The 19,520-nt window shown below is 42.1% G+C and overlaps 1 protein-coding gene across 1 annotated transcript in view; it reads right to left on the bottom strand.

Moving 5' to 3' along the window:
• SHTN1 (shootin 1) overlaps positions 1-628 on the bottom strand; it is a 110,105-nt gene extending 109,477 nt beyond the window's left edge. The window contains exon 1 of the mRNA XM_075533594.1: positions 496-628. Coding sequence (XP_075389709.1) covers positions 496-553 — 58 coding nt within the window. The 5' untranslated portion in view covers positions 554-628. The remainder of the gene's footprint in view (positions 1-495) is intronic.
• Between the last annotated feature and the right edge of the window lie 18,892 nt (positions 629-19,520).

The following is a 19,520-nucleotide window of genomic DNA, read 5'->3' on the forward strand; positions in this document are numbered from 1 at the left end:
GTGTTGACTCGCTGACTAAGGAATTGCTAAATGTGGCAACTGATAAAATACATTCTGGCCTGAAAATCCCAGCTGGGTAGGGAGCGAGGCAGGAGAAGGCGTGCATGCGCCGCCAGGAAGGCTGCCAAGCAGTGCTGCAGGCCGCGCAGCGCCCACCTAGGTGCAGGGTGGGGCCCGGGCTGGGAAGCAGGGCGGCCGCGTCCCCCCGCCTCCTGGACGGCCTGTCCCTGCCGCATCGCCCGCGTGGGAGGTGGTGCCAGGGGGCCACGTCCGCGGCGAGGCAGTGTCCCTCCTCCTCCGGGCGCCGCGATCGCAGCGCGCCCGCGCCGGCCCCGGAGCCCTTTGGTCTGCAGCGCGCGGGCCCAGAGGGTGCGGCTCGGCGGGTGGCGGAGCGGCGGGGTGACCGCGGCGCTCCCGCCCGCTCCCACCTGCCGCGGCCTGGCGCCCAGCACCCGGGCCGTCCTGGGCCCGCGCCCGCACCTGGCGTCCTCCTACCTTGCTCCTTGAGACTGGTGATGAGCTGCAGCTGCTTCTCCTCGTCCGAGCTGTTCATGTCGGCGGTGGGGCGGGCGGCGCGGGCGGCGGCTGCGGGCGAGCGCGGAGGGGCAGGGGGGCGGGGAGCAGAGGCGCGATGCAGCCCCGCTACCCGGAAGTCGGCGGCACGCGCTCCTCCTCCACCTCCTCCACCTCCTCCTCCTCCTCCTCCTTCTCCTTCTCCTTCTCTCCTCCTCCTCCTCCCGCCCGGCGCCGGGCGCGCCCCTGCGCGCAGCCCCGCGCACCTTCCCGAGGCCCAGCACCTGCGGCGGAGTCTCGGGGCGGGGAGGACAGGGACCGGCGCGTGGCTGCAGCAGCTGGTGCACCCCTTCCTCCGGTCCCCGCCCCCACCCCCCCACCCCCGACACAAAGACGGGCGACCATTCTGACAAATCCGTCCGGGGTTCGCCGGGAGTCCGAGACCCACCCCCTCTACCCCCCCAGCTTTGAACGCTGAGCCAACGCCGCGCCCCACGGACACGCCGCGATCGCGGGGATGGGGTGGGCCGTGGACCCCCAGGCTGCCCAGTTCTCACAGAGTGGGCTCGCGTGGCGCAGTGGGAAAGCTAGGTGCCGGCAAAGACAGGCTTAAGAGGGCAAGTTTTTGCACCCCGAAAAGCAGGCAGGGGCCGAATCAGGCCAAGCAACCCAGCAAGGGCATCCACGAACAGCCAGGCTAGACAGGTTCCACGGAGCGAGTGGAGGAGGGCCTGGTGGTGGCCCACCAGTTCCAGAGACCACGGCTGGCACCTCCATACCCATACTTGGCACCAACTTTGAGAGATCACTGGCCAGGGGAACAGCACCCAGAGCCATCTGCCGCCTAGTAGTCAGTCTGGGGAAGTAGCCCTGGCAGTGCCCACGTAGCGAAGCCCAGCATGTGGCCTGGACACCTCACTGTCCTCTGCTCCCAGCTCTGGGCAAACAGAGGCTGTAGGCCTGGCCCCCAAAGGGGCCTCTTTCCCTGCCACTACATGCTGGCTTATTTTGGCTGAGTCTCCTTGACCTCTTTGAACTTCACCTAAAGAATAAGAGTAGTAGTAATAATAATAATAATCATCACTTATAATTAGTACATATTAATATATTATTATAATTACTCCCATCCTTTAGGTGAAGTTCACAGAGTTGGCCAATTCTCCAGGAGGCATTGTGAGGACTAAGTGTGTAGAGAAGGAAACGCCAAGCCCCAAATCCAGAACTTGAGGTACAGCCGGTGTTTATTGTTTTTAACGAATATTACAGGCAGTACAAGAAAGGGGTTGAAGAGGCTAATTACAAGCCAAAACAGACACAGCTCTTTTACATTAATCATAAATATCCAAAATAAACCCTCTCCGGATCAGGCTTACTGCACCGCTTGGTTTTTCTTACTATTCCTAACCCCCTCCCATGGACACACCACCAGCCAGGTGTGTGTTCTCAGTAAACCGAACTCTCTGCCGTGTATATAACTGTATCTGACTCACACTGACCTTATAGGACGGAGGAGCACTGCCGCAGTGGGTTTACAACATAGACGTGACGGGAACTTTAAGCCTCCTCTTTCTCCTGCTGAATGGCTGGCTAGTCAAATGGTTTCCAACAGCGGACTTGGCAAACTGCTGCTTAGCAGACCAACTTGTCGCCCACCCTCTCTGCTACCCCGGCTCCCTCTTGTCCTCATTAGTCACTTGCTATTGCGTGCACATGCTCAACTGTTCACGTCACCAACCTTTCCATGAGAGATGGGACAAGGAGAGGTGGACTACAGGTGAAGTGCTGTAACAAGCATCTTTCCGATACTTCTTACTAACACAAAAACAAACTTGGAAGAAAACATTCGCATCTCTCGTCTTCAAAAGAGTTCACGTGGGAGTTTACCGTGGGTGATTTCGTGGTTCTTCTCACTGTAATCAAGTCCTTTTTGACTCAGAGTCACCCTGGAGAACAGAGTAGAACTGGGTCTATGGGTTTCCAAGACTAACTCTTTATAGAAGCAGAATGTCTCATCTTGCTGTGGCTGGTGTTTTTGAACTCCCAACCTTGTGGATAGCAGCCCTATGGCATAACCTATGATTTAAAAGGGCAACAACATGTTTTCAAATCGAGTGAATAAAATTTGGAAAATTTAACAATAATCTTGGTATGGGATTTTATTGATTTTTTCCCCACCAGTTTTTCATCAATTAGTTTAGCAGGTTGTTGTTATTGTTAGATTTTTACCAAGTTGGTTACACTCATGGGGACCTTATGTTGAATAGAACACAGCACTACCCAGTCCTGTGCCATCCTCACAGTCATTGCTGTTTGAGCCCATTGTTGGAACTGTTGTGTCAATACATCTGCTTGAAGGTCTTCCTCTTTGTTGCCAAACCGGTACTTCACCAAGCATAATGTCCTTCTCCGGGGACTGGTCCCTCCTCCTGGTAGGTATAGGTGCAAAGTACACCATGGAAAGTCCGGGTGATAGCCAAGTGGACTTTGTCCCAGGATTCCACCTTTCTCCTCACAGTCAAATCCGAAGAAACAAGACAAATAAGACTGGTCAGACTTACCCATGTGAAAATACCAACGATAAATGCTGCTACTAGGTATGTGTAAAAAGAAAGGATTTCTTTCCAGAACAATCAAGAGATGGGTGCCAAAACATGGCCACTGGCTTTCGTACAACTGCCCTGAAACCTGTTCAACCTGATCAGTCGCCCTGGCTGCCGGGCAGTACTGGGAAGCCCCTTCCAAAGCTAAATAATCTGGAAGTATTTTCTCACACTCAACCCAAGTGCTATTACATACCTGTGTTAGTTCTCAAAGTTCCCCTTTTTAATGGCTCCCTGAATTGCCTACTCCATTTATTTGGTAATTAGGTAACACTTTCAGACTTTTAAGAGTGAGTGAAGGAATTATCAAATCTATAATCAAACTGGTGCTTTGTTCCCGGGTTGACTCTGCAGCCCCTTGAAATTCACCCAGTTTACTCTTCTTGAAATTAAAATAGTGTCATGAAATACAATATGGTCTTATCTTGAGGGCATGGAATGAATTATTAGGATGGCTATTAGAGTCACTTATTGGGATTCAGATCTCCTATTACACTATGGATTATTTATATGATATGAATATTGATGGAAAGGATAGAGTTTATATAATTAGTGTTTGTTCTGTTTAATAATGCACATAGAGACTTATGTTGCAGGCGTCGTACCAATTTTATTAGTAATCTTCCAAATAACATGTAATTAAAATCCATTAAAAATATATGTGTGAGTCAGAATAATAACTTGGATACACACATATGAAAGAGAGAGGCTTTTAAAAATTAATTGAAAGGATACGCACCAAACTCAGGCTAATGCCTAACTCTAGAAATAAAATGTAGAGGAAAAATGAACAGGCCCAAAAGGTGGCAGGTTGAGAAATAAATGAGGAGAGTCCAATATTCAAAAAGGATTTTATATTTAATGTTTGTCTACATTTTCATAATCTTTAAGGTGTATAAATAAATAAAATTGGATTACCGTGGGGAAAAAGTTTACTTCCCTTTCATCTACCATTTCATTTGGAGGAATCTATGCCAAGAAAGGGTTTTTCTTTTTTATGCAATTACTTATTGTAACATGGATTATGATATAAAAATTGATTCTTTGAATAGATAAATAAAATGGATAAGCCTCTAGTCATAAAAGAATATATGTTATCAAAAAGGAAAAGTACCACTTATGATTCCATAAATATTAAGAGCGTAATACAAGAGTGCTACACACAAATCTAGGAACACAGTCGCGTAGTAGTTAGGTACCAGGCCACCAACCTTAAGATCAGCAGTTTGAAACTACCAGCCGCTTTTCACTAGAAAGATGAGGCTTTCTACTCCCATAATGAATCACAGTCTCAGGAACCCACAGGCTCAGTTCTACCCTGTCCTTTAGGGTCACATCATTTGTAATCAACTCTGTGACCGTGAGTAGTAACCCCAAAAACCCTATGCCCCATTAATTTGACTACTTAATTGGACCAATTCCTTGACAGATGCAATTTACCAACATTCACTCAAGAAGAAATAGATAACCTTAATAATCCTACATCTATCATATACATTAAAATTATAGTTTTTTTTAATCTTCTAAAATAGAAAACTCTAGGCTCAAATGGTTTCCGTGGTGAATTGCCCTGAAGATCTAAGGAAGAAATAGTACCAGTGCTTCACAATCTCTTCCATAAATAGAAAGGGAATGGACATTTACAAGGTTTATGAGAAAATTATCCTAATACTATAACTGATGAGAAGCAAGAACACTACATACAATATCCATAATGAATATAGACATAAAAATCTTCAAGAAAATATCGCATAGATTCCAACAATAAATATCAAGAGAAACATCACAGTCCAAATGAGGCTCATTCAAGAACACCAAACTGGCTCAAGATCTAAAAATCAATAACTAAATATCAAAAAATGATGTTATCATCTTAAGACATGCAGAAAAAGCATTCAAAAAAATTCAACATCCACTCGTGGATTTTACCAAAAAAAAAAAAAAACTCTCAGCAAAGTAGGAAGAGAAGGCACTATTTTAGCCCAAGAAAGTTGAGTTGTTGATGGAAAACTGATGCTCTGCTCTGTAAATTTTCACCCAATTCACAATAAAAAAGGTTTTTCCTAACAGCCTACAGCTAGCATCAGATTTAATGGTGAAAGACTGAATTCCCCCCCCCCAAGATTAGGAACAATGTAATTATGTCTGTCCTTATTATCCTTCAACAATGTGCTAATGCCCTAGCCAGAGCAATAGGAAAGAACAAATACATGAAAGACAGCGAAGCGGAAGAAAAAGAACTACAATAGTCCCTATTCACAGGTAGCATGATGCTCCGTGCGTGCGGAAAGTCCCGACGAATAAGGGCAAAGAAAGAAAGGAAAAAACACACATCATGGAATTAATATTTGAGCTTAGCAAGGTCACAGCACACAAGGTCAATTCATATACCAAATTCAGTCATTTTTCCATACACCAACAATTAGCAATTGGAATTTGAAAATAAAAATCAATACCTTTAGTAATAGCAACCAAATAATAAAGTAATTCATTTATAAATCTAACAAAATAGGTGAAGGATATGAACCCAGAAACTACAAAATAATGATAATTTCAAAAAATAATGCTAATTTCAGCATTAAAAACAAAAGAACTTCAATACTTGCTCATAACGTATATAAAAATTAACTCAAAATATGCCATAGTCCTAGATGTAGAACCTAAAATAGTAAAACTTTCCAAATAAAGGGCACAAGAATACCTTCAGGCACTGAGGATTGGCCATTAGATTTAAGATAGGATACCAAAAAAGAGCAGGATCACTGAAAGAAAAAATGGACATATTAGACTTTATCAATATTAAAATAAATGAAAATATAAGAAACAGGACAAAATATTTGCAAATCACATACCTACTAAAGTACCTATATTCAAATGTATACAGAATTGTTAATAACAAAACAGTTAAAAATTTTACTAAGCAAACACATGAGTAGAAGCTTTAACAATGATAAACAAATGACATAAGCATCATTTATCATGAAGGAAATGCAAATTAAAACCACAACAAGCTACTACTAAATATCTGTTAGAATGGCTAATACCAAAAAATAGGGAAAATATCAATTGCTGGCATGGATATAGAAAAATGAGACTTTCATTCATTGTAGGTAGAAATACAAATGGTCCGGTCACTTTAGAAGTCAGTTTTAAACAAAGGCGGGGGGGGGGGGGAATCACATCACCGTGAATGAGGGGGAGTGCGTGATGGGGACCCAATGCCCATCTGTAGACAGCTGGACATCCCTTCCAGAGGGGTAGTGTGGAGGAGAGAGTCACTCAGGATTCAGTGTAGCAACAATGAAACTCAAAGCCTTCCTCTAGTTCTTGAACACTTCCTCCCCTCCTAATTATCATGATCCCAATTCTACCTTGCGGACCTGATTAGACCAGAGGATGTACAGCGGTGCAGTAGGGATCTGGAAACACAGGGAATCTAGGACGGATGAACCAGCGGTGGAAGTGGCGACACCGGGAGGGAAGAGGGTGTAGAAAGGGAGAACCGATCTTGGGAATCTATGTGTAACCTCCTCTCTGGGAGATGGGCAATGGGAAGGTGGGTGAGGGGAGACACCAGGCAGTGTAAGATAAGATAAAATAATTATTTATAAACTATTAAGGGAGCAGGGGGAAAGGAGGAGAGAGGAGAGAGGGGGAGGGAAAAAAAGGAAACCGAGCTGATTCCAGGAACCCAAGTGGAAGGCGAATTTTGAGAATGACGAGGGCAACGAATGTATAAGGGTGCTTTACTCAATTGATGTATGTATGGATTATGATAAAAGCTGTATGAGCCCCAATAAAAAGATTTTTAAAGTCAGTTTTACAGTTTCTTTTCAACTTAGATATATACATTTACTGTATAACCCAAGAATTCCACTTCTAGGTGCTTACCAACGGTAAATAAGCTGAAAAGTTACATTCACGCAAAAGCCTAGATAAAAAAGTTTACAGGAGATCTATTCAGAATCACCCCAAAATTGGAAACAATCAAAAGGCTCCTCATTAAGTGAATGGATAACCAAATTATAATATGTCCACTCAATGGAGTAGTATACATAAATAAAGAAGAACTTGCTACTGATTCGTGGAACACGGTGGGTGAATCTTAAGTGAATTTTGCCAAGCTGGACAAGCAAGGCTCCAAAGACAGCATATTGTGCGGTTCGATCCGGATGACAGTAGAAAAGAGCCAGCACACCTCGGTGATGGCCAAGGGCCGAGGGAAGAAGAGCGGGCTTGCTACGTATAAAGTGCTCCCACAGGGGAATTGTTGAGGGCGACAGAATTCTTGTTTTTGGTATTTTATGATGAATAAATATGTGTTTTAAAAGCCATAGAAGTATACGTAACAATAATGAACTTTACTGTATGTAAATTTAGAAACAAGCCAACCACAAAGGGATCTCAGGATCTCTTCCTCCAATCCCGATGCCAACGTCTTTATTATGTAGTCCAGCTTCTCAGATAATGTGTTCATCACGCAGATTGAATGCATATGGTGGGAGGATACAGCCCTAAGGCACATCTTTCCTGACTTTAAACCATGTAGTATTCTCTCGTTCTGCTCGCAGAATGGCACATTGATCCCCATGTTCTGCAGAAACAGATGAAGTGTTCTAGAATTCCTTCTTCTCGGTGTTATCCATAGTTTGTTATGATCCATGCAGTCAAGTGCCTTGGCATTTGCGATAGTTTATTGTGCCAGCCTGGCCGATAAACACAAGTAGGATTAACTGAAGGGTAGAGGGATAAATGGCTCGGGGAGCCTCGCCTTGCTTGTTCTGTGCCTCAATTTAAAGGGGCACACTACCTGTGGGATGCCTAGCCTGTGGACTGTGTCGCTGTAAGTTGAGGTCCCTTTAAGCCCACACGTTTGGAATATTCGTCTCTGGAGCTGGGGATTGACAGTTGATGACAGTTGGGGACCTGCCTTGCTGTTTGCTGCCTGGATATATATAGCCCAGCTCTCTCTACAGAAGGGGACTGGCAACTGGCGGCTCTCAAGCCTTAAAGGACTGCTAGTGTCTCACTGCTTTATAATTTAACTAATTTCTTGTATTACCTATCTGTATATAATTTAATGGTTCATTTCTTGTATTATATATCTAGCTTTATAAATATATTTTTATGTAATTACTAGCAATCTGGTTTGTCTCTCTAGAGAACCCTGTCTAACACAGCATCGTTGATAAAGCACAAGTAAACATCTTTTTGCTATTTTCTGCTTTCAGTCAAGAGCCACCTGACATCAACAATGATGTCCCTCATTCCATGTCATCGCCTGAATCCAGCTCAGAGTTCTGTCAACTCCCTGTGGATGTACTGGAAATATTTTTTAATTATCTTCATGCAAATTTTACTTTTCTGTGATATTAATGATATTCAATAATTTCCACATTCTATTGGATCACTTCTCTTTTGAATCAGCCCAAAATGAATCTCTTCCAGGACAGGTAGCCTCTTCTAATTTCTTGGCATAGATGGGTGAGTACTGCAGTGCTTCATCAGCCTGTTGAAGCATTTCGATTGGCATTCCATCAACTTCGATTGGCATTCCATCAATTCCTGAAGCTTTGTTTTGCACCAATACCTTCGATACAGCTTGAACTTCTCCTTTCAGTATCAGCAGTTCTTGATCTTTGCCACCTCTTGAAATGATTGGCTGTCGACCAGTTATTTTTAGTACAGTGACTCTGTGTAGTCCTTCCATCTTCTCTTGATGCTTCTAGCATCATTCGATATTTTGCCCATTGACTCTTTCAATATTGCAGTTTGAGGCTTGAATTTTTCTTCAGTTCCTTCAGTCTGAGATCTCCTAAGCTTGTGCTTTGTTTTTTGTTACTTTCTAACTCCAGGTCTTTGCACTTTTCCTTATGATACTTTGTTTTCTCGAACTGCCCTGTAACATTTTCTACTCAGCTCTTTTGTTTAGCTAGTTCTTCCATTTGCTTTAGCCGCCCTACATTCAGGGGCAAGTTTCAGAGTCTCTTCTGACATCCACTTGAATCTTTTCTTTCTTGTCTTTTTAATGAATTTTTGCTTTCATCGTGTATGATGTTCTTGATGTTATCCCACAGCTTTTCAGATCTTCTGCTGTAACTGCTCAGTGTGTCAAATCTGTTCTTGAGATAGTCTCTAAACTCAGGTGGGATATACTCAAGGTCATTTTAGCTGTCATGACCTTGTTTTAATTTTCTCCAACTTCAACCTGAACTTACATGTGAGTGACACTGTCAACCCCAGACCTCATTTTGGCTGCTAATATTGAGCTTCTTCATCATCTCTTCCAACAGGTGTAGTCCATTTGATTCCTGTGTACTCCGTCAAGTAAGGTCCATGAGTATAGTTTCCATTTATGGTGTTGAATAAATGTAGCAATGAAGAAATCATTGGTCTTGCAAAACCCATCATGTGATCTTCAGCTTTGTTTCTATCACCAAGGCCATGTTTTCCCTTCCCGTTTGTCTTACTGTGGTAGCTCTTATGTTGCTTTGATGCTGGAAGATTTCTCACTGGTATTTTAAATACCTGCAGGGCCACCCAGTTTCAGCAGAAGTTCTAGACTAAGAAGAGACTACAGAAAAGGAATAGGCTGTCCACTTCTGAGGACTTAGCCACTGAAACCCCACAGAGAATGTTAGAGGCACCGCACTCAAAGAATTCATTGGTGATACATTTAAAAACAACTAACAACAACCCTCAATTTATAGAAGTCTAGACAAAGACATGTACATATGCAGATATATATGAGGATAGGGAAATAGATCTATGTGCCTATATTTATAGGTTTAGTATTAAGGTGGCGGAAGGACATTGGGCCTCCACTCAAGCACTGCCTCAATGCAAGAATACTTTGTTCTATTAAACTGGCATTCTATGATGCTAACCCTCCCAACACAACTGCTGAAGACAAAGTGGGTGAATAAGTAAATGTGGTGAAGAAAGCTGATGGTGCCCGGCTATCAAAAGATATAGTGTCTGGGATTTAAAAACTTGAAAATAAACAAGCAGCCATCTAGCTCAGAAGCAACAAAGCCCACATGGAAGAACACACAAGCCGGTGCGATCACGTGGTTCAGAAGGGATCAGTTATCAAGCATCACAGAACAAAAAGTCATATCATTGGGTGCACACCTCCATGATACAATCGCTGAGGACAAACGAGTGCATAAGCAAATGTGGCAAAGGAAGCTGATTGTGCCCAGCTATCAAAAGGCATAGCGTCTGGGGTCTTAAAGGCTTGAAGGTAAACAAGTGGCCATCTAGCTCAGAAACAACAAAGCCCACATAGAAGAAGCACACCAGCCTGTGCAATCACAAGGAGTCGAAGGGATCAGGTATAAGGCATCATCAGAAAAAAAAAATCTTACCATAGTGAATGAAGGGGGAAGTGCAGAGTGGAAACCCAAAGCCCATTTGTTGGCCACTGGAGATCCCCTGGCAGAAGAGTCTAGGAGAGGAGATGAGTCAGTCAGGGTGCAATGTAGCACCAATGAAGAACACAGCTTTTCCTCCAGTTCCTAAATGCTTCCTCACCCCCACCCATTATCATGATCCGAATTCTACCTTGCAAGTCTGGCTAGACCAGAGGATGTACACTGGTGCAGATAGGAGCTGGAGGCACAGGGAATCCAGGGCAGATAATACCTTCAGGACCAGGGGTGTGAGTGGTAATACTGGGAGGGTGGAGAGAGAGTGGGTTGGAAAGAGGGAATCGATTACAAGGATCTACATGTGACCTCCTCCCTGGGGGACAGACAACAGAAAAGGGGGAGAAGGGGGGTGACAGACAAGGAAAGAAATGACAAAATAATAATTTATAAATTAGAAAGAACTCATGAGGGAGGGGGATGCGGGGAGGGAGGGGGGAAAAGGACCTGATGCCAAGGGCTTAAGTGGAGAGCAAATGCTTTGAAAATGATGAGGGCAATGAATGTACAGATATGCTTTACACAATTGATGTATGTATGGATTATGATAACAGTTGTATGAAACCCTAATAAAACGTTTAAAAAATAAATTTTTAAAAGAATTTAACAAAACCAATGCCACATTTTTACCAAACCAAACTTGCTGTATCGATGCTGACCCATAGTGAGCATGTAGAACAGAGCAGAACTTCCCCATAGGGTTTCAAGGCTATAAATCTCTAAGGAAACAGACGGCATCTTTCTCCCATGAAATAGCTGGAGGGTTCTAAGGGCCCATTGCTTAGCCAAATGCTTAATTTCTCCTTACCATGGTACATGATAAGGAATGCTATGAAATTTTGGCATCTTGCCTTCAAAGGGGATCGGAAGTTTGCCTATGTCCATGGACATCAGAAAGGCTGCCAGGTGTGGGTCACTGTGAAGTGGCAGAAGGAGGGTCCCTAGAACCCATGAGGTCTGGAGAGATGGAGCTCATTGTCCTTGGCTGACAGTTGGTCCTGAATGTCATGGTTCTTTTCTGGCCTTAAGTTCTGGGATGTGTCTTTCTGCTATGAGATGAAAGTCCTTCAAGGTCAAGGAGAATATTTACAGTCATTGAAATTTTGATTTACTATATCTACAAAGCCAATCTCAATGCCATTGAGTCAATTCCAACTAACAGTGATCCTACTACCCCTGTGGGTTTCTGAGACGATTTCTTCTTTACAGGAGTAAGAATCTTGTGTTTCTTCCACAGAGCAGCTAATGGTTTTGAACTACTGGCCTTTGCAGTTAATAGCCCAACAAATAACCACTAGGCCACCAGGGCTTCTTGATTCGATGTACAGCCTTTTCCAATTTACTTCTGTGTCACCACTGGAAAACCTTTGGTAGTTTTTGCAGCTATACTTGGCGTTCTCACCTGCCCTGGGCATTCCCAGCTTGATTCTCACTTCACCAGCAGTGAAAGACTTTGGAGTTTGTTGTGAAGTTTGTACCTGTGAAACCAGTCAAAACCAGCACCCAAAGTGACCACTTCTTCAGGAGCTGGCAATTTCCCCTTAAAGTCTTCATGGACAGTGATTGGGAACACAGCTGCCCCTGGTATTTTCACTCTTTAGTCTTCAATTCATAAACTCAACCATCTTTCCATTTCTTCTGCTGCTGCGAACCTTGTTCTTGTAGACTTTGCGGTACTTGAAGTTGTTCCAGTCACCGATGTTTAGTTTCTCTGTGTTGTAACCGATGGTCTCCAAAGTGGGCCTTTATGCCTATTTCTCCTGAGACATCACATGTTTTCAGTTCTTTAAAAACACTCGATTATTTCAAGCTTCTCCTTACTACTCGAAGCTTGCCTTTAGTATTCATGGTCTGTCCTTTTCAACCAGGACATTTAAACAGGTGTGGGCTGTTGAATAAGGGGGCGGGGACTTAACAGAGAAAAGTTCACAAATGCCAAATTGCAGCAAGGTGCAATCTTTGTGCATAACGGGGCGAACTGAAGTAGCGTGGATGTTTATAGTATATATGTGGTGAGCTTTCTTCGTAGCTCAAATTGTTTCCTAATATTTTAATCACATTATAACTAATCCATGTTTCAAAACAAGCATTATATCAGTGGTTTATAGTCAATTTTAAAAAGCTGGAATTAACTCTATAGTGTTGGAAGGCAGGCAGGCAGGAAGGAAGGAAGGAAGGAAGGGAGATCGATCGATTGACATAGTTAGATATAGATGTAAGTATACCTGGGTTGAAGGAGCCCTGGTGGCAGAGGGGGTTACTCATTGGGCTGAAAGTGACCAGACGTCCCACTTTGGGCGGGACAGTTCCTATTTTTAACAATCTGTCCCACGTCCCACGGCGTTTTTTAAAAATCCCAATTTATGGAAAGAATGAACGACAAGCTAGGGTATACAGTTTGCGGCTGCCATGTGGCTATTTCACCAGGAAATGAGTTTTATCAATGGTGTCCTGCTGGTATCCCGCTTTACCAATGTTAATAACTGGTCACCTTTCCAAAACCATTTGGGAAAAACTCAAGGCTTTCTACTCCCATAAAGATTTAGTCTCAGCAAGGGTTCAAGCAGAAAGCAAATGTTTTGAGAATGATGATGGCGACAAATATACAAATGTGCTTGACTCAATGGATGGATGGATGAATTGTGATAAGAGTTGTATGAGCCCCCAATACAATAATAATAATATTTAGTCTCAGAAACCCACAGAAGCAGTTCTACTCTCTCCTATAGAGGCCCTGTGACTTAGAATAGACTCAAAGACTTTAAATATGGTTTGGTTATTTTGGGTACATGGGTTAATGTACATACCTTTATCTACTGAGAAGGCCTAAACACAGTGACACCCCAGTAGCAATGAGCACAACCAGTGCTCAAGTCTTGGTTACTTAAAAACCATTCTCAAACAAAGGAAATAGCAGGTGTGGATGGATGATTCTAAGACTAGCGAGAAATATCCAAAGTGAACTTGAAATATCTTAGCAGAAAAATCTGAAACCTGGTGTTAAAAAAAAGGACTTAGAAGCCAAGCTTAAAAAGCTTCCAATGACCACAGCGGGAATATCCTGAAAAACAAAACAAATTACAATAGTATTATAACACTCCCCCACCAATAAAACAAATATCCATGAGTCCATATGAATCAATTAAAGAAGAAAAGAAATAAAACTTCTTTTCAGAATTCCAAATGCACCTTCTCCTCACTGATCAGCATAGTTCAGCTCCAAAGACCAAGTGTGCAGAATGTGCAAATGGACAATCACATCAGAGCTCTTAATGAAGGATGGGTACATCATTGCAGGAATGCCAAGCCACGGAAGATCAAAATTGGTACCTCAGCTTACCCACCTCAGCATGCGAATCTTAATACAATTAAACCGTTGACAACATCAATCTTTTTTATCAGGATGATATCTATTTGTCTGATTTTCAGGAATTTGGTTTCCTTTACATTGGAGGGTAATCCATAGAGAAGGCTGCAACCTTTGATTTTCATCAAGTTCTTCAAATCCTCCCCACTTTCAGCAAGCAAAGTTATGTCATTTGCATATTGCAGGTCTCCCTTATTCAATGTCCAACTTTCACATGCATATGAAGCAATTGAAAACACCACGGGCTGGGTCAGTACACCTTAGTTCTCAAAGTAACATCCTTGCTTTTCAACACTTGAAAGAGGTCTTGTACAGCAGGTATGTCTAATGCAATGCATCATTTGATCTCTTGACCGCCTTATCCATGAGCATTGATTGTGGACCCAAGCAAGACAAAATCCTTGACAACTTCAACCTTTTTTTCCATGTATCTTGATGTTACTTGTTGGTCCAGTTGGGAGGATTTTGGTATTCTTGACAGTGAATGGCTGGTTATCCATATTGAAAGTTGCAATCTCTGATCTTCATCAGCAAGTGTTTCAAGTTCTCACTTTCAGCAAGCAAGACTGTGTCATCTGCATTTCACAGGTTGTTAATAAGCCTTCCCCTCAATCCTGACACTACACTTTTCTTCATATGAGCCAGCTCCTTTAATGATTTGTTCAGCATACAAATTGAATAAGTATGGTGAACGTATACAACCCTGAAGCACACCTTTCCATACATCATTCCCTTGTTCTGTTCGCACAACTGCCTCTTGATCCATGTACAAGTTTCTTTTTGTTTGTTTTTCTTTCTTTCTTTTTTCTCTTTTTTTTTCATGTGCAAGTTTTGAATGAGCACAATGAAGTGTTCTGGAATTGCCATTCTTCTCAATGTTATCCAAAGTTGGTTATGATCCACACACTCTAATGCCTTGACATAGTCAATAAAACATAATTAAACATCTTTCTGATATACTCTGCTTTCAGCCAAGATCAATATGACATCAGCAATTATATCCCTTGTTGTTCCTCATCCTCTTCTGAATCCAACCTGAACCTCTGGTCACTCCCACTCAATTCCCTGCTGCAGCTGTTGTTGGATGATCTTCAGCAAAATTGTACTTGCATGTGATCTCAGTGAGACTCTTCTATGATCTGAGTCTTCTGTTTGGATCCCTTTTCTTTGGAATGGGTGCAAATATAGATCTCTCCCAGTCAGTTAGCCAACTAGCTGCCTTCCAAATTTCCTGGCATAGATAAATGAGTGCTTTCAGTACTTTAGCAGATTGTTGAAACATTTCAGTTGGTTTTCCACAAATTCCTGTAGCCTTGTTTTTGGTTAATGCTTTCAGTGCAGCTTGAACTTCGTTCAGCACCATTGGTTCCTGCCAAAGTATTGCATCTTGCATTATTTTTCTGACTCATACAGAAGAAATATGATTATTGAGATATACCTTCTTAAGTAGCTGGACAAATGGTGCCAAAACATGTGAATTTATATAGTAATTAAAGTACAAGAAAGCATTTTTCTGGTAGTTTCTGCTTCCCTCCAAGATCTGAAGTCAGCAATGGTATCTCTCGTCCCAGGTCCTCTTCCGAATCTAGCTTGAATTTTGGGCAGCTCCCTGTTATTAGCAACTGTTTTTGAATTATTTTCAATAACCTTTTATTTGCATATTATGGTAATGATATGGCTCAATAATTTCCACATTCTGTTGTACCACCTTTCTTTGGAATGGGCACAGACATGAATGGCTTCTAGTCGGTTGACCAGGTAGCTGTCTTCCAAACATTTGGCATAGCTTAGTGAGTGCTTCCAGCAGGGCTTTGGTTTATTGAAACATTTCTATGGCTTTCTGGTCAATCCCTGACCTTCTTCTGCTCGCTTCTCTCCCAATACTGAAATTCCACAGTATTGCGATTAGCCATCTTCATAATTACATTAGATAATCATTTTGCTTGCTCATCTAATCTAGAGATTAAGATAATTGCTTCTTTCATCTCAATGAAGAAAATCCAATATGACTTGCCCAAACATAGCTTTCAGGGGAAGCCTTTTCCTATTCTGTTCATCATTAAAAAACACCTGCAAAACTCTTCTGTTTTACTCTACTAGTTAATGTTGCTTTAGTGAACACAAACATTTAACCTGCATGAAGTCCAACACTCCTAGTAAGAGAAGATAATTCAAGGAGTCTTTTTAAACCAAGCACACCACGTGGCTATGATAGAAAAGGGGAAATAAACAGGCTTCTAATTTACTTTCTATTATTTGCACACAAATCTCTTTAAATTGGACCTTGGAACTGAGAAAAATATGCCATAAAGGATATTGATATGATCTGTGACTGCACAAGATTAAAAAAATTTATTTCTCAAAAGTGCAAAAACATTCATGAGGTAGGACATCCATTCTCATGGTTTTTGTTGGATATTTCCTCTGTCAACTTGAAGTTATTTAATGGGAAGATTGTAAGTACCCAAATAACAAGGCCAAATGTATTATAGCTTGGATTATTTTTCCCTACACAGAGAGGAAATATGATAACTGAGATATACCTTTGATAATCTTCTTTAAAAGCTGGGTACAAGTGGCTAAAACATGTGGGTAGAAGTGAAAATAATAAAATGTTTTAGTCAGCAATACCTAAAATGAGAGAATTTTTAAAAGCTCACTGTTGCCTTAAAATATTTTAATGGAAGTCTTTAGCTGTATTAAAATGCTAGAAGAACAAAAGATGTTTCTGAAATATCTGTGTAACTTAAATTTTCTGGCATACATATATATGTTCAGAGCTAGAGTTTAGGTTATCACCACATGACCTGGCAATTCTTCTACTTGGTAGATAGCCTGAGGAAATAATAGCCACAGAACACACACACACACACACACACATATTCAATGGAGTAAAAAGATGGCAATAACTTAAATGCCCATCAGGAAAAGAATAGATTAACCCAATGTGGTCGTGGAATAAATACTACACAGTATTAAAGGATAACAACATATCTACCAAATGGCTCATCCCCTAAATGAACCTAGAGGATGTATGTTGAGTGAAATTAGTCAACCACAAAAGCAAAACATTACGTGAGACCACTAGTATCAAATATCAAGAACAGGTTTCCACATGAAAAGAAACATACTTGGAAGGTTCCCAGGGATTGGGGTGGTGTGGGGGGGGGCAGTATTTAGATCATCAGCAAACACTTAATTTTGAAAACAAGAGGACTAAAATCTACTCACTGCCTTGAAATTCTAGGAATCTGTTTTGATTGGAGTGTCAGTCCCAACTAACTGCCTCCGCTAACTTTTCTTATGAAAAGTCATAAGAATGTTAAGCTGATGTGATTGCCAAGTTAGGCATTGCAGTAAGAAGTTGTGGTCAACACATGTACAGATGTGCTTAACACAGTGGAGGTATGGATTGTTATAAGAGCTGCAAGAGCACCCAATGAAATTATTTTTTAAATATTTTTTAAGTTGTGTTCATTACGAATAACCTGCAGTGACGTCAGGAAGAATGACAAAATAATGACCTCTTAATCAGCGATTACAAATATCTCAACAAATTAAAGCCCAAGACTGGACGACTTCATTGCTAAAGTTAACAAATGTTTAAAGAATAAATGACATAAATCTTTTGCCAGCTCTTCCAAAGAATAAGAGAATAAAAGAATACTTCTGAGTTTACTCTGAGACCTGGACTGTGCCGATACCAAAACCAACCAGTGACATCATGAGAAAAGAAGACTACATGAATATTCACCTTATGAATACAGGTGCAAAAATCCTCAACAAAATACTAGTAAACCAGATCTAACTGCATGTAAGCAATAACAGCAACTACAAAAAACTTCACTGTCATCAAGCCCACTCTGCCTCACAGTGAACCTATAAAGTAGGTTACAACTGCTCCTGTGGGTTTCTGAGACTGTTACTCTTTACAGGAGTAGAAATCCTCATCTTTTTCCTGAGGAGTAGCTGGTGGTTTTGAACTGCCGTCCTCATGGTTAGCAACCCAATGCATAACCATGAGACCACCAGCGCCCCTGTAAATAGTATCTAGAAAAGATTATATACCAGAAACATGAAAGATTTATCTCAGGCATGCAAGGTTGGTTCAACATGTGAAAAATTAAAAATGCAATATGCCAGATGACTAGAGGAAAGGAAACAACCTCATGATCATGTCACGCAAAAAAGTATTTGACAAAAGCCAACTACCTTTCACAATAAAAACTAGGAAGAGAGAACATTTCCTCAATCTGTAAAAGGTTCTACCAGCCGTCTCCCCCCCACTTCTCTCTCTCTCTCTCTCTCTCTCTCTCTCTCTCTCTCTCTCTCTCTCTCTCTCTCTCTCACACACACACACACACACACACACACACACACACACACACACAGTGGGGGCCGAGTGGTTTAGTGCTTGGCTGCTAACCCAAGGTCTGCGGTTTTAACCCACCAGCCGCCCCCACAGGAAGGAGGAAGATGTGGCAGGCTGCTTCTGTAAAGACTACAGCGCTGGAAATCCTAGGGGCAGTTCTACCGAGCTCTATAGGGTCACTATGGCGGGAAAGCAATAGATTTGATTTGGGTTGGGTTAGTACCACACTGAATGTGAAAGACTGCCAGCTCCTCTATGGTAGTTACATCATCTGGTGTCAACTTGAGACTATTAAGAATGAAGGGGTGGAGTTTAGCCTGTCAGTCATGTCACAGATTGATGGCTTCATTTGGAGGCTCTATGGAGATAAATAGCTCACTGGAGGCCAGACCCACACTTTATGCTTTGTCTTCTTACTGACAAAAAACAAGGAGCTATGCTGATGGAACCAGAGCTCTGGAGCTAGAGGAGCCACGTGGAGACCCACGCCAGTGCTGAGATGCTTCCACTGTTACTGGATCCACAAGACTTTCCACCCACTGGCCTGTGACCTTCCTGCCTTCGGGATCATTGCATGTGTAGCACGAGTCTGGAAAGGACTTAATAGACTGGCTTTGGCCATATCGGCTAATATCGGACTTACGGGCGTGATCTGGACAGGACTGGGGCGTTTTCTCAGTAAACAATTGCTTTTTGATAACACATATGAGTGTCTATGATTTTATTTCTCTAGTCAACCCAGAATAACACATCCTCCTAAGATGAGAAACAAGACAGCAAAGTCTGCTCTCACTACTGCTAGTCTCCATTTTACCAGACTTTTGTAGGTAAGATGGGAAAAAAGGAAATTAAAAAATATATATATCCCAAATGGAAAAGTCAAACTATTTCTATTTAAGATGCATGATCTCCTACACAGAAAACCCACAAGGGCCTGCCAATAAAGCAAAGCAATATCAGACTATTAGAGCTAACCAAGTCCAGCAAGGTGGCAGGATGCCATATTCCTTTCCTGGGGTTGCTTTAAAGTAAAATAAACAAAAACCGGATGGCTTTAAACAATAGAAATGTATTCGCCCATAGTTCTGGATGCTAGAAGCTCAAAATCAATGTTGATTAGGATCAGGCTCTCTCTGAAAGGAGGGACCTCCAGGCAGATCTGTAAGTGTCTCCCTGTCCCTTTTCTTCGTTTTGTGAGGACACCATCACAGTGGCTGAGGGGCTACCTTACTCCAGCA

The sequence above is a fragment of the Tenrec ecaudatus genome, chromosome 16 (assembly GCF_050624435.1).
Source record: "Tenrec ecaudatus isolate mTenEca1 chromosome 16, mTenEca1.hap1, whole genome shotgun sequence".
In the NCBI taxonomy this organism is placed as follows: Eukaryota; Metazoa; Chordata; class Mammalia; order Afrosoricida; family Tenrecidae; genus Tenrec; species Tenrec ecaudatus.